Source organism: Typha latifolia, chromosome 14 (assembly GCF_019914945.1).
Source record: "Typha latifolia isolate L0001 chromosome 14, TyphaL0001v2, whole genome shotgun sequence".
Lineage (NCBI taxonomy): Eukaryota > Viridiplantae > Streptophyta > Magnoliopsida > Poales > Typhaceae > Typha > Typha latifolia.
The window spans coordinates 9066925-9089898 of NC_133099.1; the positions used below are offsets into that span (position 1 = coordinate 9066925).

General features: G+C 37.9%; 4 protein-coding genes across 4 annotated transcripts; 1 reads left to right on the forward strand and 3 right to left on the reverse strand.

The window, feature by feature from the left end:
• Positions 1-1258, forward strand: LOC140801043 (B3 domain-containing transcription factor NGA1-like). Its single transcript, XM_073156034.1, has one exon. The coding sequence runs from the start codon at positions 389-391 to the stop codon at positions 1007-1009; it is 621 nt and encodes a 206-aa protein (XP_073012135.1). The 5' UTR covers positions 1-388; the 3' UTR covers positions 1010-1258.
• Positions 1259-9498: 8240 nt separating this feature from the next.
• On the reverse strand, positions 9499-13405 carry LOC140800903 (protein NTM1-like 9). The gene is made up of 7 exons (XM_073155823.1): positions 13044-13405; positions 12662-12948; positions 11432-11767; positions 10950-11243; positions 10153-10851; positions 9984-10074; positions 9499-9892 (listed from the first exon to the last, which is right to left on the reverse strand). The coding sequence occupies exons 1-7, from the start codon at positions 13210-13212 to the stop codon at positions 9660-9662; spliced, it is 2109 nt and encodes a 702-aa protein (XP_073011924.1). The 5' UTR covers positions 13213-13405; the 3' UTR covers positions 9499-9659.
• Positions 13406-15548: 2143 nt separating this feature from the next.
• LOC140800904 (berberine bridge enzyme-like D-2) lies at positions 15549-17412 on the reverse strand. Its single transcript, XM_073155825.1, has one exon. The coding sequence runs from the start codon at positions 17289-17291 to the stop codon at positions 15699-15701; it is 1593 nt and encodes a 530-aa protein (XP_073011926.1). The 5' UTR covers positions 17292-17412; the 3' UTR covers positions 15549-15698.
• Positions 17413-17943: 531 nt separating this feature from the next.
• On the reverse strand, positions 17944-19949 carry LOC140801148 (berberine bridge enzyme-like D-2). The gene has a single exon (XM_073156153.1). It carries the CDS (start codon positions 19781-19783, stop codon positions 17993-17995), a length of 1791 nt encoding a protein of 596 aa, XP_073012254.1. The 5' UTR covers positions 19784-19949; the 3' UTR covers positions 17944-17992.
• Positions 19950-22974: the final 3025 nt, after the last annotated feature.

Genomic DNA, 22974 nt, shown 5'->3' on the forward strand with positions numbered 1-22974 from the left:
CCCTACTCCTCTCTCTCTCTCTCTCTCTCTCTCAAAGCCCAGATGCCTCCATTCACAACTTTTGGCTCCAACTGTGTTATCAAAGACCAAAAGTAGAAAAATCTTATCTGAATGTATAGCCAGAATACATCTAGCCTAGGTAGCCTATTAATCCTTAGACAGCAGGGAGAGGGAACCTTCTAGTGCAGTAGTCAGGTTTGCAGACAAAGATCTAATTCAGATCTCCTTCTCTCTCTCTCTCTCTCTCTCTCTCTCTCTCTCTCTCTCTCTCTCGCTCTCTTTCTTCTCCCCCAACCCCTTCCTTCCATAAGGCGAGAGTAGTAGTAGCTGGGCCATCTTTCCTCCAAGAGAAATCGTACTAGTCCCTAGTTAATTAGAGAATTACAAGATGGACCTAGACTTTAGTAGAAGAACAAACCTCTCCAAGAAGACTCCACAGCATGACTCCTCATCATCATCACCACCATCATCCAAATACCAACTCTTTCCTTTCCAATCCTCCTCCTCCTCTGACCGCAAGCACATGTTCGACAAGGTGGTGACGCCGAGCGACGTCGGGAAGCTGAACCGCCTCGTGATCCCGAAGCAACACGCCGAGAAGTACTTCCCCCTCGGCCCGGCGAACGCCGACAGGGACACGATGCTCCGATTCGAAGACGTGACCGGGAAGGTGTGGGAATTCCGGTACTCCTACTGGAGCAGCAGCCAGAGCTACGTCATGACTAAGGGGTGGAGCAGCTTCGTCAAGGAGAAGAAGCTCGCCACCGGCGACACCGTCTCCTTCTACTCGCGCTGCGGTCACTTCTTCATCGACTACCGCCCGGCACCGAAGCTCCCTGGCCCGCTGTTCTATTCCCCGGTGGACCCCATGTTCAATGCAGCGCCGGGCATGCTGGGTTTCAACATCAGATTCCAACAAATTGTCCGTCCGCCGCCGCCCGCCGAGGTGGAAGACGACGATGACGTGGCCGAGCCGAAGCGAGTCCGGCTCTTCGGGGTGGACTTGTAATGAGGAAGAAGGAAGGGGATGATAGAAAGAGTGATATCCTTGAATTGTTTCCTTCCTTCTTTCTTTCTTTCTTTACAAGAATCTGTTCCATATTGCTGTTGCTATTAGTTTCCTCTTTCGTTTACTCATAAGAGCATGAGGGAATAAATGATATTATTAAGAGTTAAGGAAAGGAATAATGTATCTTGAAATGATATTTGTAGACTTGTTTTCCTTTAAATCGTGAGGTATGTCAATGAATTGTGTACATATTGTGTTACAAATATATCTTGAAAGTGGTAAGAGTAATGATACTAATAGTTTACATTACTGATCAAACTTTCTCCTTGTTCTTGGGCTCCATTTCTTTTTAGGTTTCTGTCTTCAACTTTTTCTTCCGTTGCTACAGAAAAATCCAGCACTGTAAACAACTAAACATTGGAGGAGGAGAGTTGAGAAGAAATTAATAAAGGTAAGATCTCTCACTCACTCTTCAGATCTTATCTTTTATATATGTATCTCATTCCATCTTGCCACCATTTTTGTCCCTTTGAGGTCTTCTGAATACTAGTTTATTAATTCCTCTTGGTTGATAGAGCAAAGGATGATTTCAATTCTGTGTACTCTAGGGGACAGCATGATTTAATGGGAAGATACAAAAGATACCATAGGCATTTACTCAAGCGAATTCTGTTAAAGCTACACCTACATTAGATTGCTTGCATATTAGTGGCATGCTGTTAGACAACATAGGTTTGTCCCCAATGGATCAAAAAGGCCAATGGTCCCAGTATAGGCTTAGGCACCCTACACAAGTAGAAGAGACATAGAGAATGTAAAGGAGAGAAAAGTTATTGACGACTGTCACCCAACTAAAATATCATAAAAGGGACACTCTTTTAGATGAGTTATCTTTCAATAGCACTAGCTATACTTCAGTTGGCCTTCGATTACATGAATGGTAGTGTTACTCTCTTATTGGATGAGGATCAAATCAACGTAGATTTCTCATCATTCCAATAAATCAAGAAAAGAAACAAAGAATCCATGTCATGACATAGGAAAGCTTCTGAGTGAACCACATATATGGATGCTCTATGGCATCGTAACAGTTCATGCATTCATGAAAAACCTAACTGCTGCTACCAGTAAGTGAGGAAATTTCAGAGACATAACATAGAATTGGTGTCAAGCATATTCATTCACTAAGCTTTTAAGTCTTATTGTATTCCGCAAGATATCTATCAAGACCTATCAGAATGTAGTGGACAAAATGTTTTCATTAGGATGAAGCTTCCAAAAATTTATTCGCCATTCATTTCATAATAATCAGAAAACAGACACGCATGAGCCACAATTTCCACTAATAGAGGACATGGCATGTGAGTGGAATGATTAACTTTGAAATGCATTTTATCATTGAGGTTGATAAGGACAATTTACCCTAAGATTCTTGATTAATTTAGTTTAGTAGCTAGTTGATATGACATCTTAGCCTTTCGAATATGCAAATATTCAAAATCAAATCTCTTTTTTCCGGTAGAATGTCTTTGAAATGATGAATTGGATAAGATGTCTATTGAATTTAGATAAATGGCCAATAGGATGTCTAGTATTTGAAAGACACTCCAAGATATTAAAGTAAAACATTCGGTAATTTTATTTAAACTAATTAACATTTACTATATTCTTTTTTGTTTCCCTAATTTCGGAAAGTACTGAAAAATATGTTAAATAAAGGTAGGACCGTAGGATATAGTTTAGATGCGATAGTTAGCAACTTCTATAACATTTTTACCTTTCAAGTGGTATTACATTCTATCTATAACCGATCACTATAAAGAATTCTTAATATATCTTCTTTTCTAATTTTCATTTTGAGACCTAGGATGGTGGCTAGGTCTGTAAAATCAAATCTTCATACTAACTTGGCCTGTTGAAGAAGAATTCAAATATATTAGCCCCCTTAAGCTAGGATTCATAATGAAGTCTAAGTGAGATAATTTAATTGATTAGAAACGTCTCTCTAATTATGAGGTGTTAACGCAAGGCACTTTTGACTTATTTAACTGTAGAACTATTTTACTCAGAGATCTAATCTTATATCAAAATATCTGAAGAATATCATGATGGAGAAGTTATTGATTCTAATTACTACACTTGTAGTAAAATTGAAATGTCAGAACAGGTAGGAAACTGTATACATACTCATTAGCTATTGACAAAGACATGTAAATATTGATGAGACCATTAGTACTTCAAATTTGGAGAATGACAATTTTGAGAGTTTGAGAAAGAGATACATGTATCAGTCAGGTTGTGTTTACATTTTATCAACATAAGAATTGACTTGATGTTCTTTTTGGTTGATTGTTGCTCACAAAGTGCAACATGAGTCTGTTTATTAAGGTAAATTATTGACAATTTGGTATTAAGAATTTCTTGATGCAAGATAAGTAGTTAGTCCTTTTGCATCATATTTCACTATCCGGGTCCTAATCCTTGGGTATATATACTTCATGCTGACTTGTAGATGCACCAATTTCTTGTGGATAATACAAAGAAACTACTATCGCAGCAACTATATCTAATATAAGAAAGTTCTCTTTAATTTTGCTTTGAGAAATAATGTATCAGACAATTTTCAGAACAGATATAATACAAGTTAGAAATCTTCTCATGACCAATTTATATGTCCATATATTAATTCGAGACCGGTACAAGAAAGGATAAGTTGAAAAAGATTGATAAAAGCAACAGAAGCTGCCATAGTTTCAAATTTTCAATCACTTAAGCAGTAATAACATTCATTTGTACTCCTATACTTGTAAGGTAATATTTGATCTTCTGATAAGTTATTGCTACAAGATGATAATTCTAATAATGCATGGATTGGAGTAAGAGAATACTACATTTTAACAGGCCTTTTTTTTGGGAAAACTTGCATAAAGAGCAGGTGAGCTATAAATTAAGAATAATATATTCTTGGGTATTTATTTTATTCTTGACAATGTCCTTTGTATAAAAGTAACAAGGATATTCACTTGAATATTCAATATTCATCAATATTATCAGATATATAGAGGGAAAACAAATGCTTAATACAAGTGCTAATCCATATCTTTGTAAATCTTCTAAGCACTAGTTTAGCTACCTAATGACACTACTGCTTCTCTTTTGCTTATATGTTTCTAAGTTCTAGTGATGGATGCATTGATAAGCAGGAAATTATTACATGCATAATTTCACACATGAAATAATTCAGGTTCATGAGCTAAGACTGTTTATCTTATTTTCCATGCTTTGAAACTTGAACAAAAACATTACTATAGATAAAGCATGACAAAGAGGGTAGAAATGTCGACGCTAGTAGTACAAAATATAACCTTATTTCATCTCCCATTAAATTATTGACTACTAGGAGCTCTAAAATAAAAGATTAGCAGTACAAAATATAAACATGTCATAAAACCATTCTAAAACTGATTTTTTTATCAAAAACTTCCTCTTATGATTGATTATTTACTAGCAGATGAGGCAGAACTGGAATTATCATTATGTTGTGCAGCTTGCAAAGAAATATGAATAGGAAGAAATTACCCAAGGTGAAACATAGAAACATTTAAATTTTGCCCAATAATCCTAATTTTTCATTCAAAGAACCCTTTGTCCTTTCATTATATCGAAAACTCAGGCGATATTTCTCCTTCCCTATTCTGGTTGAATTAAACTACTTACTTTGTTATCCCTCTATATTGGTTTGTGTGTTCCTTGTACACCTCCCAAGTGAACTTAACTATTTAGAATTTTCTCTCGTTTTACATGCATATTGTTTTCTTGATATATTATCATGTATTTCGACATTGTGTATTTCATGGTGTAACTCATTTTTGGAATAAAACCAAGGGGTAATTATATAAATCTTAGACATTTGAATTATTGCTCCTTCTTTTATCTATTTATTGTGGCGCATTGATCCCCTTTAATTATATAAAAATTTAAAAATATCCCTTCGGTTAGTTTGAGGGAGGGGGTCATATATTACACACACACACACAAAAAAAATATTAGCATGTCTATGTGAAAATGGGTTATAGTTTAGGTGGTCTAGATATAATTAATCCTAAAACTAATAGGCGGCTAGCTCAGTAAAAAAAGACTATGACACAATGCTTATATGGTTAACCATAATGTAATTTTAAAAGAAAAGGGAATTGATATTTACAGGGTAACTTTTGTTGTTTACAGAGTAATTTAAAGTTTTATTTGCATGTCCATATCATTATTACTTAATTTTATCCAAAAAAATCTAACCCAATAGATCTCGTTTCCTCTTCCTTTACCTTACATTTGTCACCTCCAGTTTGTCTCCTTCAAGCAAGGTAAGTTTCTGCACTCATATGCACTTGCCACAGTTGCCATGGAGTCCAACAATTACTCTAACCCACAGGATTGGTTGAAGTAATTTCCACAGAGGGAGCATTCCCATTTTTATGGACGATAAGTTTAAGGATTTCAAAGAACTGAAATGTAATGTGAGATGATCATTGACGTATAAGGATAGAGACATAGCACTTACCAATTAATTAGCCAGCAATAGTGATGGTGACTGTAAAAGGAGGATTAGATGCTACCCTCGGAGGAGGAAGAGTTTGGCACGAGAAACTTAAGTCTAATAAGATGATGAAGAGTTTCTCGCACTGTCCGTTTCTGCACCACATGACTGACTCCAAGGGAAAGAAAACAAAAAAGAACATCGAGGGAAGCATATATAATAGTTAGCAATTCGTTGTTCCATAGATACTTTGATGCTACTCTAAGATTAGGAAGCTTGGAATTATCATTGCTTGAGAAGAATGATTACATTTCATGAAGCTACCTACAGCCCTCAAGGCTAAGTGCAGGTATTATCACAAAATGGAGATTATATATATCACTAAGCTTAGTTGAGTTAGAAAGAGAAAGCTAAAGAAAGAAGAGAGGAAAAGAGAACTAATAAAGGAGTTGGAAGAATAACTTTTCTATTTCTCTTTCTCAAAGAGGGACACAATTAACTTTGATCTGAAAGTATGGCAGAAGAGATGGAACGCCATCCTTTTGCAAGGAAAATGAGCTGGGTTTCCATGCTATGGACCACATGATCGATCCTAAGTCAAAAGTAGTATATATGGATAGAGGCAAGCTATAGTTTTATTCTATCATGCTGATCAAACTTTTCGATCATATATATTTAGCTGCAGAAGAATATCTTAATGAAGAATATGAGCACGCTTTTTCTTTACTCGGAATACACCAAAGAAATAAAAAACAAATCAAAAACAACTCTTTCTCAAAGTTAAATCTTTACTAACTCAAAATATGTTTTCTTAGTTAGATAATTCGCTAAATACATATAGGACTCATGAGGCATATCATGACTCTCATGCATGAGTTGCCTAGGAAAATTTGCAGAGAAAATTATTTAGGGGTTGCTTACTTCTTTCATATGTGGAATAGGAAGGCTTATTTATAATAAGTTTTATTATTCTATTGTAATAACTAAACAATAACTAAGCTTATTCTGATATAGTAATTCATTGTTTTCACACATCTTATTCCATACAACTTTTAAAAAATAATTTATACAGATTAGACATCATTTAATTACACATCACCTCAGCTATAGTTTAGATTCTTTTTTCTTTTGAAAAATAGTCATGCCACATAGATTTTCATATTGTCACGCATTGTACTGTCACGCACTACAGCGCACACAACATATTGTCAGCATAGCCACTGCATTGCCACACACTACAATGCATTGCTATGTAGTATGATGTGTTACATTACGACTGTATATCCAATGCATTGTCATTCACTCATGCATGCACGCATTGCTACGTACTGCTATGTATTTGTAAGGCCAAATTTATTCTTAATGCAGATATATGAAGCATTTTAAGCTCGTATTTATAATAAAAAATAACATTGTCTTAGAAAAATACTACTTACTATTACTACTTTAACATATACTCAAAAGCATTTTTATTATTTGGTTAAAACATCACTAATTCTCAATACAATTTTATTATTCTTCAATACTTTAATATTAAATTTATATCACATCAAATGTAATTATTACTCTATATACTAATATTAAACTAAATATTAGAATAACTTACGCTAGTACTAACTATCTTCTTCTGATATACTTATCCTACCCTTATTTCACAAGTAACGGGGGAGGGGAGGTGGGGCTTAGGGTTTGGCACAACACCTGTGTCAATAGTGGAAATAGTTGGCCCCGTTATTCAATATATACCGCATGTTAAGATTCTTAGCATATGACCTTATATGATAGATAAAAAGAAAGCTATAAAGACAAAAGTTACAAGTTACATGCATAACAAGCCCACGAAATCACATATAAGTGGAGAGTGTCTAAAACATGATGTAACGTAGCACACTAATCCAAAGCAATGTATATATGGGTTAAAATGCATGTGTTGTGATCTCCTTGCTATTTGAGTTCACGATTAGATTCCCCTCAACTTCATGTCTTCATCACCGTAAGCAAGAAGAGAAAAGCTAATTCTAAAAGTCATTGAAGTATAAGCTAGTGTTCCTTTGGCATTGTGCATGAATGGACTTTGAGGCCATAAGCTTGTGGCTTTTCTTAAAGATGGTCGACACCAATCAAACTCTTTTCTTTAGGTGTAAAAGGATGATGCTTCCACACACTTGACTCATTTCGATCTAGTTGGCCTAGTTTTGGCCATTAATTTCAACCATAGGAGTTACGTGCCGTTCCCTTGTGTGTAATATTCTAAGTTTTAACACTAGATAATAAAGAGAGCTAATACTAGTATAAATTATTCTATTATTTAGTTGAAGACTAGTATAAAGAACAGTAATTATATTTAATATAATATAAAGTTGATATTAAAGTAACAAATAATAGTAAATTTTTGACAAAAATATTCTTAATCGAATGTAAGTATTGTCTAATCTAGAGGCAAAATAATATTTTTAAATTATTACTATTAAATTAATTTTTAAAAGTTGTATAAAATAAGAGAAAAGTTGTAGGGAATAAGAGAAAATTTGTATGAAATAAAAGAAGACAAAGTGAGAATTAGTATATTATTCCTATTCCACAAGTGAATGAAAGCTTGGTAGTGTTCACTTTGTGGAATAAGGTGAAATAGGCATAACTATTCTAATTTTTAATACTAGAAGAAGAGAGCTAATACTAATATAAGTTATTCTAATATTTAGTTCAATATTAATATAAGGAGTAATAATTATAATTGATAAAATTGATATGAAAGTATTGAGAATTAGTGATGTTTTAACCCAAATGACGAAAATACTTTTAAGCCGGCAAAAAACAATATTTCAAAAATTTCTCTGCATTATACAGATATGCGAGGTTATAACCCCACACTACGCCTTCGAAGAAAAGAGAGAGAAGATAGTAATATTATTTAATATGACTAGTAATTATGTGTTGTCACCTCAAAAGATAAAATAATAATTTTAGATTCTTAATAAATAGTTTTTAAAAAATAATATAGAATAAGATGAAAGAGAATATTGAATTAATATACTAGAATAAGGTAAGATGTTTAATTACTACACCAAAAAAAATAAAGAGGCTTATTCTAAAATAAGTCTATAGAAAGGAATTTGATTGGTGTCGACCATCTTTAAGAAAAGCCACAAGCTTATGGCCTCAAAGTCCATTCATGCACAATGCCAAAGGAACACAATTTTTTTTTCTGGTAAATGTTGTACTTCAATTACTTTTAGAATTAGCTTTTCTCTTCTTGCTTAAGGTGATGAAGACATGAAGTTGAGGGGAATCTAATCGTGAAGTCAAATAGCAAGGAGATCACAACACATGCAGTTTAACCCATATATACATTGCGTTGGATTAGTTGTGCTAAGTCACATCATGTTTTAAACGTTCTCCACTTATATGGGCTTTGTCATGCATGTAACTTGTAACTTTTGTCTCTATAGCTTTTCTTTTTATCTATCTATGTTATTACATAATCTAAGGATATGATTTTCTTTCAATCTCCACCAGAAGTTTTTGCAATTCTCTATATTCCTAGCAAGAAACCAATTGTTCTAATGGCACATATTAACAAGTTGATAAGATTCAAGACATGCCCCCAGGTTCTTACGAAGGGAAGGGGTCAAAAAGGTAGGGAACTGAACAGTGCAGGAGAATGAGATTCATATCCAACTGCAGAAAGACCTATTCAAGTTATTTCTTTTTTGGAAATAGAAGCTAAATGTGAAAATTCGAGTAGAGGTTAAGGTATCACAGCAATTTCTACTATTTTTTGCTCAAATAGATCAACTAATCTTTCTAGTTCAGGAGACTATTTCATTCAGCAATATAATGGTAACAAAAACTACAGCAATAGATACTTGATTGTGCCGTTGATTTCTTCACACCAGCTATATCAACAGATTCTCTGTTAGTAACCAGCAAAACAGATCAAGGAAAAAAACTCATATAAATTACAATATAAATTACATTCATATTCTTCACTATTTAGGAAATTTTACAGCTCTGGGCATCTGAAAGCCCCTAATATGTCAGAAGGTGCATATAATTATTTACAAGGACTACAACAGACAAAACCTATGTAAGCATTAGACTACATAGCCCACTTGATCACCTAGAGTTCAGGGACTTCAATAATATTCCAACAAATAGTAGCAAAAGGATCACAGAGGGAACCAACCAGATTATGTAAGCAATTGAGCCAGCTCTTGCTGTTCTTATATGCGAATGTGGGCTTTTCAGCAATGTAGTGGTGTTTTCTTCGCTGTTTCCAGTCCATTTTGTTCTCAACCGCAATGTATCTTTAGTTTCTTGATATAACTTTTCTGGCTGGGATGTATCATCTGCATGTTACACAAATAACAGATTGTTTAGTTTTAGGATTCTTTTAACAGGAGTTACTGATGCACTAGCATGCTTAGTGCTTCTTATTACCATGTACTGACAACTCCTCAAGCTTTTCCACAATAGCTGATGTTGAAATATTGTTACTCTCGGGCATGTTCTGATCCCCATGCTCCTGAACCTGTAATAACATAGATTAGGGTATATTGATTCTTGAAAAATGATAGCAAAATCTTGTCCTTTTGTCCTTTTTCCTCACCTTAGTTTTAGCCACATAATTTTCAGGGCCACTGTTACTGCTTGATGCACTATTCACACTAAGAGATGATCCCTGCTGAGCTGAGATTTTTTTTGTATTTGGAGGATTCTGTAGTTGCCGACTTCTGATAGTAAATTCAGTTGACTTAAGACTATCACCATTAGTAGGAATATGTTTTTCAGTGGATGGTTGTCCGATGACTCCAATGCTATCAGGTAAATCTTTCAAAGTCTTCAAAGCTGTTCCTTCATCTTCATGATCACCTTTACTACTCTTTGTCTCTCTATCAGTGCTGGTATATAGTTTTTCCTTGTTAGAAATTTGTAGCCGAATTCTTCTTGTTGCAGTTCCCTGCTGTGGAAGCCTGAAATTTGAATCCCTTGACTGCTGCGGTTGGCGAGGCCTGATTGCAATTCCAGTCCCCACAAGATCATCCCCTAGGCTTATTACGTTCTCCTGAATACTTGATTCTTCCACGCCATTAAACAGATCCTGGAAAGGATCTAGAGCAGAAGCTATCGAGGACACATCTGGACCAGTGCTGTCATAAGGAAGCAGGCTTGCATTCTCATAGAGTGTGCTCATCTGCTGTTTCACTTCAGAATGGCCCTCGGATGGTTCCATATTGAACTCATTAAAATGTACTGTGTCAAAACACAGTGTGTCGAACAAATCAGAAGCATGTGGACCAGCAGCTTCCTGAATTACATAAAGAACGGAAAACCAAACAAACAAACAAAAATATCTCAGTTGGTGTTGTTGCAGGCATATAAAATTGACAGGACAAGTATGCTCACCTGAACTAATCCTCCTTCAGTATCTAAATCACTGCTCGTCACACTTTCCTTGCATGATGCAGCATCTGATATATTGCTCTGTTGCATTGCTATAGCAGCTGAATCTTTATGATGCAGTGTACACTCATCTGGGTTAGGAAGCACTGAATTCAAGTACTGATGAATGTAATCACTATCAAGATAATCTGTGTATTCAAACATTGGGGAACTAATATCGGGAAATCTGTCAGGATCAATTTGCCCATACTGTGGGTCAGATAACTGAGCTAAAACATTCTGCGGAGAAGGATGACCCTGCATTTTAATATAATAAACATGTATCATTCTCTAGCCAATAGGCTGAACATTGAATAGGTGATAAATGTAAACAAGAACATATGGATATATAGATGAAATACATTGAGTTCTAAAAGAGAGTAGAAAAGCATGAATGATGAGGACAAAACAAAAAGGGAACTTTTGCCATATATAGTTTCTCTTACCTTATCCCACGCTTCACCGACATGATCATCAGGAGCCATGTTGACAGGATAAGGTGTTGAAGAATCAGTCTGATCAGCTGGCCATCTCATGTTACCTGCAGACTGGCTTTGGACAGAATCATAAACAATTAATGGATCTTCTTGTGACACAGATGCTGAAGATTTCTGGTTTGTTGGGGTTTCTATCTCCTCCATAGCCTCTGCTTCATGCTGCACATCACCAGGAGAGGACCGGGACGGAGTTGGAGAAAAACCACTTCTTTCCATTTCATCCACATTGGAGCTTCGACTTTTCTCCTCTTCCTTCTTAAATAAGCGATAAAGAACATAACCTCCCTGCACAAAATATACCAGATATTTAATTACTTCAAACAAGTATTCATAAGAGTTTACATGGAAATACAGACTGATTACGCAAAAGCTAGAAGATCTAAGAAAAAGAAGTGAGCAGAAATATCCGCATTCCCCAAATGATGGGAGGTTAACCATAAGTGGGAGTATTGAAGACTACTATGGATGCAATGGTGTACCTGCTAAATTCAAAGACTACCAAATCTAATTCTTCCCTTCCGATTGGATGCTTCTTGATACATTATCCACATAAAAGATAAAGAATCAGACTAAGAAAACATGAATTACATTAAAAAAATACAAGTGCATCAGGAATATGATCTGCACTATCTTACAGATAGTTACCTGATTTGCTATATAACTAGAAAGTGGCTGATTGGTGCAAATTGAACGAATGCACAACATTAAGGTGCATTACAGGGACAAAAAGTGAGCCTACTACAAGCAAATAATATAGCAATATCTCTAAGAAATACATATAGGCGACCGTGAATGAGATACTATACCATCACGAAGAATAATCATAAGTATAATAATCTGGAATACTCTTTCTAGCGTCCAGCATGATCAGAGATTCAGAGCATCATATAGGAAAAAAAACTGCCACACAACTCAAGACCTAAAAGGAAATAGGAGGAGAAAACTACATTTTGGGATCGCACTTTGACATGGCTTTAAGCTAGAGCTATTCCATGTGCTCCTTCCATTAGAAGTATTAGGAAGGAAATAGTGCAATGTCAATTTGAATTAAAATCACTTTGGGATGACGTATCCTAGTTTACATCAAATGAAGCATCTTTCACCCAGAAAACAACATTAGAAATTGAGCAAGCAGACATAGAAGCCTAAAAGATGAGTAAAAATTTAAAATTTTCGAACCTGATCGCCGGACTCGAACTCCGGCTCCGTAGTCCTGTACTCATGCATAATCCAACCGGTTCGCTTACCCTTGGGGGCCCTCCCCTTATGGAAAACGAGAGTCTTCTTCATGCCAATAACCACTTGCTGCTTCGCTGCCGCCTTCGACCGGATCATCCGGTCCTTCCCCGTCGCCTTCCAGTATCCAGCCTCCGTTGCCCGATTCGATCGGTGCCCATTCGGGTACTTCCTATCCTTTGGCGCAAAGAAGAACCATTCAGGATCGCCCGATCTGATCAAAGACTTATCTGGGTAACGAACCCCCAAAAAACAAACCATCAGAATCGCATCAAAATCGCATCTTTCGAAAAAGGAAACGAGGGTGGAATCGCGAGTATGATACCAGGGAGATCCCACGGCTCGCACTTGCAGACGTCTATCTCGGGGATGACCTCAACATCTGACCTGATCCGGCCATTGATCTTGCGCTTGAGGTAATGGTTGACGAGCTCCTCGTCGGTGGGGTGGAACCGGAACCCTAGGGGAAGCTGCTGGAGTGGGATTACCGTCATCGCTTCACGAAATCCACCACGAATTCGACGAAGGTACACTGATGAGATCGTATAGGACTAGGGTTTGGGATCAATTTGTGTGATCACGAGCGTAGGGTATTGGGAATGGAAGGGAAAGGAAGGGAGAAAAGTAGGACAAGAAGAGAAGGGAAAGAGAGAGAGAGAAAAAGGAGGGAGGTTTATACCACTGCCCGAGCCTTAGCCCGAGGGATTTTCGTTGCATATACCGACTTATCAGAATGGGCTTGGAGTTAGTGGTAATTACGAGATCTGCCACTTTATTACCGCGTCCACTTCGACGTCTCTCAAAGCGTACAAGTAAACAAATCATATAAACTTTGTTACTTCTTTTATTAAAAATAATTATTATATTACAATTAACACCCTATACTTTATCTATATTGTAAACAAAGCCCTCCTTTTATATTATTATGAAAAGTAAATTACTTATTTTTATAAATAACGGTGCTTTTGTTCTAATAAACGATACGTTGTAGATTTACTCAACTCTTAATATATATGTTTTAGGATAAATTATATTTTACCCTCGAGACCTAAATTTACTTTACTTTCTATAATTTATATTTTAAGGGAATTTGACAAAATAATAGTCTATAATTTACTTATTTTGATACTCACACTCGTTTTTGAGGATTTTGTAATCAAATTTATCTTTTTTCGATAATTCTCATTTAAGACGGTATCAACAAAGAAATATTTTTATTATAATATACTAAATTAATTATAAATACTTAAATTACCATGTCTTTTTTATCTTCTTTTTCTTTTTCTTCTTCGAAAAAATAAAGAAGATAATGAGGAGGAAGACGAGGGAAGGTGGCGGCGGCGGTGGTGACAACAACGAGAGGAGGCACGGTTGGAAAAATTGAAGGAAGACGATGGATTAGTGGGGAGTAGAGACGAGGGGAGAGGAGATGGTAATACAGGCATTTTATTAATTTGATCGATGTTAATTAATTAAAATAATATTAATGTGTTAAATAATAATTATAAAGAAAAATAAGGGATCGAATTTTATAATCGTGAACGAGGAAATCTGAATCATGGAGTTACTAGTCAAATTTTAAAACCTAATCAACCAGATACTAAAGCTATATAAAAATGTATATCTATTAAATATATTTATATTATTTTTATCATCTAATATTAAATTGGGTGGTATTTTAAATATAATGAAAAAAAATTATCCCATCCTCTGTAATTTTATATCTAACACAATAATTTAAGTAAAACTTATGCTTAATTAAATATAATAAAAAATGAAATGATAGTAATTTAGACTAAATCTATAAACCACATTAACTGAGAGATGATTTCCTTTTTATTAAATTTTTAGGAGGGCTTATTCCGTATGGTATCGTAGAGTTAATTATTTATCATTCGGTTTAAAGAAGATCTAATGGTTAAGATTTTCAAAGGTATAATAGAAATGAAAAATATTACCGGTTCAGTAAGTTATTATTATTTTTAGATATACAACCTTGCACATTATTTTTTGATAATTATATTATCTTAATATTTTATTAAGTAAAAGACATATATATCATTATGAGAATAATATATATATATATATATATTAAAATAAAGGTATTAATGTATTTTACATTTAACTTGATGAAAATTAAATTCTATTTTATCTCTTTAATTATTTTTTATTATTTACACACACACACACACATATATATATATATATATATCATTAGTTTAATATTAATTTAAATTAAATTTTAGGAGATAGATATAGAATCATATTTAAATTAAAATTTATCTCCAAAGAATCAAATTTAAATTATTTAATATTAAATAATATCTCTTTTAATTAAGGTATAATTATATTTAAGAGAAAAAAATTTAATGAAAGAAAAATATATAATTAGAAAGTTAGTTACACGTAGTTAAATCTTCTGGACTAATATGCTTATTTTATTATGTAATATGATTTTGAAATAAAGAACCGAATTATTATATTTATAATTTTTAAGAGGGTATGGAAGTATTTGCCAATTTTTACAGTAAAAGGGTAAACGGCGTTTCTAGTTTTAAAGACTAAACGGAGAGGTGATGTACAATTCCGTAATTTCGGAGCAAAGAAAAGGAGCAGATGTGGAAGCGGGAAAAGTGGGTCCCTCTCCGTCCTTTGGTCGGCGGTGGGCCCCCAAGCGAGTCCGCGACCGGGGGATTCTTCTCGAAGCAAAAGCAAAAGCAGCGCGGAAACACGTAGCCTCCTCCAATCCCACCGCCCGATCCTAATCCGACGATCCGTAACTGAAAATTCGAATTGAATTTGAATTTAAAATTTGGGCCTCACGTGGTGGTGAGCTAAAGGAAAAGACGAAGGCTTTATAGCTTGGTGGACAAGTTTTCTACAGTTTTGGAAAGCGATGGTACAATGTGGTGGCACGTGCTGTGCAGCAGCAGCAGCTGCAGCAGAGGTGACACCTTATTGGTCAAATAATTTGGCAAATTTAGGCCCAAAATTTAGGCAACGGCGGAATGCTCTGCTCATTGCGGAAGACATTCGTCGGATCAATCCGACTCTTAGCCCGCACCAGCCGATCATAATTCTGCAAGAAATACTTCTCGCCCCACACCCTTGCGTGACTCACCGCCTCCGGGGACCCACCTATCCCTTCGGTCCAATTGTTGGTCCCCAAATCCAGGTCCACGTAGTTCACGTACGCCGCTCGTGGGTGCTTCGACACGAACGGGCCCATGAAATTGTAGAACCCCCTCAGCCGCGCCACGTACCCTTCCGCCGTCCCGTTGTTCTCCGCTCTTGTCCAGTCCACCATGTATTGGATCGCGTACAAGTTCCCGGCGCGGTGGGGGAACGCTATCTCACCGCTCCCGATCCGCCCCATGGCGCCGCCGTACGGGTCCAGTATTATGTACGAAGCCGAGCCGTTCGCTATCCAATCGACGACGGAGATCAGATCCAGCTTTGAGATTGGTGCGCTGACGTAATCGGACTTGGCTTTGAAGTACCCCTTCCCCTTCGAGACCCGATCCGTTAACTCCGCCGCGGAGTCCAACCCGGCGAATTGGGCCGCCGAGTCGACCCAGCTCAACTCGACGCACTCCGAGTCGACCAGGCCCAGCTCAGGAAACCGCTGAGTCATCATTGAAAGCGCCCTCGTTTTGGGACCCAGAAATAGACCCGTGAAGGAAGCGAGCGTCCCGGAGACGGTGGTCGACAGGTAGAACTCGTCGGGGAGACGCGGGCCCACGTACTGCCACTTGTGGACCAACTCGGCGACGAATCGACTCGTACCGGGTCGGCTGATTACGAACATCGTGACCCGCTCCGGAACCGGAACGAGTCGGAGCTTCCAAGAGTAGACCACGCCCCAGCTCCCTCCTCCCCCACCTCGCAAAGCCCAGAAGACGTCTTCCCCCATCGAGGCTCGATTATGAACCCGGCCCTCGGAATCGATCAGGACCGCGTCGAGAACGTTGTCGGCCGCGAGTCCGTACTTCCTCGACAGCAACCCGAATCCGCCGCCGGATATATGCCCGCCGACGCCTATCGTCGAGCACGAACCGGCCGAGAACGCCAAAGACCGGTTCGACTCGGCAGCCGCGTAGTACACCTCGCCCAACGTCGCGCCCGACTCGACCCAGGCCACCGGCTCGTCCGGGTCGACTCGGACCTGGTGTAGGTTCATGAGGTCGATCACTGCGAATGGATTGTGGTATCCAGCGGTGTAGGATAAGCCCTCGTAGCTGTGTCCGCCGCTGCGCACTCTTATGACCAAGGAGTCGTTTCGGATGCAGAAAATGGCGTTTTGGAGCTCCGACAGGGAGGACGGGAGGATTATGGCGGCGGGTTTCGGGGCGGAGGGGACGGCGAAGCGGAGGTTTTGGATGGAGAAGTTGAGGAGGGTGGAATAAGAGCTGGATGAAGGAATAGAGAAGTTGTGGATATCATGAGAGACGAGGCAAGAGGAGAGGTTGGTAGTGATCATAGTAGTAGTAGTAGAAGAAGAAGAATGGATAGCAGTGAAGAATAGAGAGAAAAAGAAGAAGAAGAAGAAGAAGAGATGCATACTAGCTTGCATGGCTGCATGTGATTTCTGATGAGGTTGTAAGGTTTCTTATCAATTTGGAGGTGATTATAAGCTAGAAAGTAGACAAGGTTTATCCAACCTATCAGGTAGTGGAGTAATCAGCACACCTGAAGACTTTGCGCATGGATGGAGTTGACTATGCCCATAAATCCTCTTTTCCGGCTGATGCCAGCTCAACATCTTCCAGATGGAGTTGACTGTGAAATTATGATGTTTGACTAAGGCGGCTGCCGCCGTGGAAAGTCTAAGGACGTTTAGGTTGTTACGTTTTAGTTAAATTATTCTTTATGCTAATTCACAAATCACCCCCTTATTATTATGCTAATACCCCTAACCTGGGCCTAAAAAGTTAACAATAAAATAATAAAACCCTTTCAAAAAACAAAAAAAAAAAAAATATATATATATATATATATAATTGCTATCATAGTTATCAACAAAAGTGTTGTAGTTTTGTCGTCGGACTAAGCACAGTTAAAACGAGCATAAATTTTTTTTTAAAAAACTATTTTATTTTTCTTTATAAATTCTTTAAAACTGTTTAAAAGCTATTGAATATTATTTGATATTATAATCCTTCTAGACTTTTAGAATCAAAGTTATTTTAGTTATTTACATACATTAGTTAACTTTGAGAACTCTCTTCCAAGAACATTCTATGAATATTTCAAACTTGCTCCAATTCCAAACATCTATATCAACACGTCATCATCCACAGCACGATATTCAATGCAACCCTTACTTGGACACGTGGCATGGTTGACATTACCGTTTTCCCCCTCACGAATTCCCAAAATTCTTTGCAGCACCGAAACTATTGGGCTATTTGGATCTTTACGAATTACACCCAATGCGGTCCCTTTATCCGGCGGTATACTTTGCTCGTGATTGAATAGGTTATCCGGATCAACGGCTGTCTTTGCTCGGACCAACCGCTCATAATTCCCCAGGAAGTACTTCTCCCCCCACGCCCTCGCCTCCTCCACCGGTTTCCGGCTCCAGTCGATCGCCGCCGTCCGTTCCCTGCTCCCGAGATCCAGATCCAGGTAGTTCACGTACGCCGCCCTCGGCCCTTTCGACACGTGTCCCTCCATGTATTCGTAGAACCGTCGGATCCAGCCCATGTACCTCTCGCTCTCCCCGTCATCCTCCGCCGTCCATTCGATCAGGTACTGGATTGCGTAGAGATTCCCGCCCCGGTGAGGGAACGGCAGGTGATCGCTCCCGACCCGATCCATGGCCCCGCCGTACGGGTCTAATATGAGGTACGCCCTCGGCTCCTGCGATAGCAGATCGAGGGCTGAGATTAGGGCCGGTTTTGAGATTCGCGCGCGGACGTAGTCGGATTTGGCTTTGAAGAAGGTCTTGTCCTGGAGGGCCCGGCTCTTGAGATCCGAAACCGTGCTCCCCTTCGGCAGACCCGAGAAGTGCACCACGGACTGGATCCAACTCATCTCCTCCACGTCCGGATCCGACAACCCGATACCCGGAAACAGTTCGGCTAGGATCTCGACCGCTTTAATTTTCGCGCCGAGGTAGAGGCCCTTGAAAGTGACCGACATCCCCACCCGGGTCGACTCGGGCAGCCTTGCCCCGACGAAGGCGGAGAGGAAGAACTCGTCGGGGAGGCTCGGCGCGACTCGCTGCCACTCGTCGACCAGCTCGGACATCAGCCGAGTCGGCCCGGGCAGGTTCACGATGAAAGCGGAGACACGGTCCGGGATCGGGCTGAGCCGGACCTTCCACGTGTAGACCGCTCCCCAGTTCCCACCGCCGCCTCCACGGATTGCCCAGAAGACGTCCTCGCCCATTGCGGCTCGGTCGAGGACTCGGCCGGCGGAGTCGATCAGGACTGCGTCGAGGACGTTGTCGGCAGCGAGCCCGAACTTTCTCGAGAGGAGGCCGAACCCGCCGCCGGCTATGTGCCCCCCGGAGCCGACGGTGGGGCACGAACCAGCCGAGAAGGCCAGGGTTCCATTGCTGAACTTCGCGACGGCGTAGTAGAACTCGCCGAGCGTCGCGCCCGCTTCGACCCAAGCGGTTCGACAAACTGGGTCGACTCGGACCCGGTTTAGATTCATAAGGTCGACCACCGCGAACGGGGTTCCGTTCTCCGCGGAGTAGGATAGCCCCTCGTAGCTGTGCCCCCCACTGCGGACGCGTATCGCGAGATTACTTGCGCGAAGGCAAAGTACGCTACTCCGCAGGTCCATCTTACTCCTTGGTAGGATTACCGCGGCGGGCTTCGCCACGGAGGACCGCGCGAAGCGAAGGTTCTGAATTGAAAATTTTAGCAAACGGTTGTACGAAAACGTGGCGTCACTGCAGAGCTCGGCAGGGCGGATAGTGTAGTTATTCACTCCGGCGGAGGAAAGACACGTGGCGAGATCCTGCTTCGTCGCAAGATGATCTCCTGCGTCGGAGTCTGCAGCGCGAGGGGTAGAGAAGAGCAGGAGGACTAGCAGCCGCAAGTAAGTAGCCATTCCGATAGCGGTGGCGGATAGCGAATAAAAATAGCGGATAAAAAAGGTGAATAGGAGCGGGACATATAAAGAAGAGTTGAGGGGTGGAATAAGGAGTATTACAATTTTATCCGGATTGCTGACAAAATATCGGGGATGCCGGCGAGGAATCGTAAAGCGATTCGCTTGTCCTATCTAATTAACATCAGGATAGAGAAATTAAAAACAACAACAATTATATCAGGATAGTGGGAGTTATCCGTCAAGTTATCCAGAGAAAGAGAAGAAAAGGGCGGAAGGGAGCCGGCCAGGAAGGATCCACTACAGACTAGGTCGCAGAGATCTCGTACAACCTAATTCTTGCAACCAATGGGATGGTGCAACTTAGGGTATTTTTTCAAATAACACCCTGCATTTAAAAAACAAAATGTTGTGGTTAATAACATAATTAGTGGGGCATCTTTAGTTTGGAGTTTGCGTGTAGGTATTTGAAGGTGATAATTTTTGAGGTGATAATGAAGTTAGGTTTGATTAGTTTGTGATTAAGTTACATGACCAACCTTTTGTCACCTAGTTATTTAGAAGTTATATAAGTGAGAGCGAGAGGAGGGTTAAATTAGAAAGTGAGCTAATTTATATCAAATGGAATATCCTTTTCATGGCACAAAGATATTCTATAATGGGATTGACTAGTCTTTTAACAAGAGTAGCTTAGAATATTTACTAAGTTGTTGATCCAATTTCATATTTTTTGAACTCCAATCATTTGTTCGGATCCTTTAAATCCGAAACAGTTAATTTTTTTTTTTGTGGTGAAACTTAATACACATGAGAAAGGAAAGATACGCTGAATAACCGTACTAACCACGCAATAAGGAGAAATGAACATCAAACCAAGAGGATGAATAAGATCAAACTAAAACAACCTTCAGAACCCATAAACGCAGTTGATTGGCCAACGGTAGCTTCATTTCATTTGTCGTGGATTTAGGAGTGATTTGTAATATGACCTTAAAGAAAATAAAATAAAAGACGAATAAGAGAGAAGTGGGTCGATGGCTACTAAAACAATCTTGAACATTTAACTATTGAAAGGGATGGAGATTGAAATACGACGATGGTGGGGTTAATATAATAAGAGAAAATCCCCTCTAAGAGAGGAAAAAAAATCTGTGACCTAACCCTAGTAGAGCTAAGACTAATGTAGAAAGGAATTGAAGAAAGTTAGATTGAGAGATTTGAGACTCGTGTTTTTGTTAATTTTAATTAAATATTTAGATATATAAAATAGAGTAATGACTTACTATGATTTGACTCAAAAAATTGCTAAGCTTTTGAGAACTATACTCCAACATTTATATGTTCTTTACATATCTAATATGGCTCTCTATCCCTTGTCATCTCATCCCTAATATCAACATATGCTCTATGCCATCATCATATATTTTGTTGTTGTTGTTGCCCTCAGCCTTCTCAACCCTTGCAAGTTTCTCTTCCTTATCTACTTCCTATTCATCGAAACTTTTCAATCACATTCTTGACCATGAATTTCATGATCTTTCCTATTTGCTCATGAAAGGTGAAAATAGAACTATTTTCGATTGCTAATTTTATCGTAGTCTATTACCAATGAAATTCTTTCGTACATAATTTAACACCAACCATCAGAGGTATTCTCGCACTCCATGTGTAATCTAATCTAATCAAACAAAATATAAATATAAAAATATTAGTAAAAAAAAAAAACTCCTAAGCATGAGGCCTAATCCAACAAATGCATTCAGCTAAATTGGATTCAATGTGTTGATTGCAATATCCTAACTCATCACCTAATCCTTCTACTTTTTCTACCAAACCTATACAGTTTATTTTGATAGCAACTACCTAATGCTCTTTGTTAACTTAAATACTTCCACCTTCTTCCAATGGATGCAAATATTTTAATCACGTAGACATGAATATATTACTTCTGTTAGCAAAAACCTTAATTTCAAGTGATTATGTTAGGAATAATTCATAGAGTAATCACTTGGACAACCAACCATAATTCTTTTTCTAGATAATACAGAGCATATCAAATTAAGAAAATATTATGTGATGCATTTGAGTTTCAAAGTATCTCTCTCTTGTTGCACATATATAAAGACCATAACTTTAATGGGATAAAAAAAGATGAAACGAAATAACTTATAAGTCACTGAAATTAAAATTAAAAAAATCTTGATAAAAAAGGAATTATCATGTTCTTTTATCCCAATTCTGAGTCTGGTAACAATAAAATATTGATCACACTAGTAAACTTTGTGCAGAGCTTTTGATCAAAATTGATCTCCCTATAAACTTATTTACCAAATAGTTTACCACTCAAAGGTTTTTTTTTTGTGAAGAAGATCACCACTCAAAACTAAGATTTAGACACGAACAACATTTTTTTTTTGGTATGAATGGTAAATTACTGACAAATTTATTGTTTTATTTAAACATAAAATGCTGAAATTATCAGCATTTCATTCATATTAAAAATGAAAGAAAGAGAATATTATTTCTTGTTTATTTGTTAATTAGATAAGCTAGAGATAAGCTAGAGAAATAGGCTAGATAGTAATAAATTTAATTAAATAAAATAAAAACATATTAAATCTTCACTGGCAATTTTCCTCACATATTGTACTTCTCAATTAGAGCATTGACAAAATTAGTATTTTATATTTAAGATAAGATGCTAAACCTTTTGATGTTTTATATCTTACATAAATCATCTAAAAGTTGAGCCAATTTTTGTGATCCTATCTAATCTGTCCAAAATAAATCGCTTTAGATGTTAAGTTTAGGAGATGAACCACTAGGCAAATAGGTTTTGAGGAGATCTAGTTTGGTCAAAAACTGACTTATTGCATAATAAAGATTTGATTTACCTACTTTAAGCTCATGGATAGCAACAAAGTAAACGTTACACTATAACACATTCACTTCAGAAATAATCTTTTTTCTTATTTCATAATAATACTACTAAACATCATAATAATTCCATTCTAGAGTACAAATATTATTCATCAAAATACATACCACACACCAACCTAATTATTCTTTACCCTTAAAATATACTTCTCCTTAAGTTCCTAGTTCAGATGAATAAAACAACTCACAGATAAACAGGAGAGAGAGAGAGAGAGAGAGTAGTTGTCACAATTTTATCCTGAAAACAAGCAGCT

What these genes read in the sequence shown, in the direction of transcription:
- LOC140801043 (XM_073156034.1), top strand. Translation starts at nt 389, where the DNA reads ATGGACCTAGACTTTAGTAGAAGAACAAACCTCTCCAAGAAGACTCCA.
- LOC140800903 (XM_073155823.1), bottom strand. Translation starts at nt 13,212, where the DNA reads ATGACGGTAATCCCACTCCAGCAGCTTCCCCTAGGGTTCCGGTTCCAC. An exon ending in CGAGCCGTGGGATCTCCCTG is followed by an intron (nt 12,949 to 13,043) that starts GTATCATACTCG and finishes TTCGTTACCCAG; the next exon opens with ATAAGTCTTTGATCAGATCG. An exon ending in CTGAAGGAGGATTAGTTCAG is followed by an intron (nt 10,852 to 10,949) that starts GTGAGCATACTT and finishes TATGTAATTCAG; the next exon opens with GAAGCTGCTGGTCCACATGC.
- LOC140800904 (XM_073155825.1), bottom strand. Translation starts at nt 17,291, where the DNA reads ATGCAAGCTAGTATGCATCTCTTCTTCTTCTTCTTCTTCTTTTTCTCT.
- LOC140801148 (XM_073156153.1), bottom strand. Translation starts at nt 19,783, where the DNA reads ATGGCTACTTACTTGCGGCTGCTAGTCCTCCTGCTCTTCTCTACCCCT.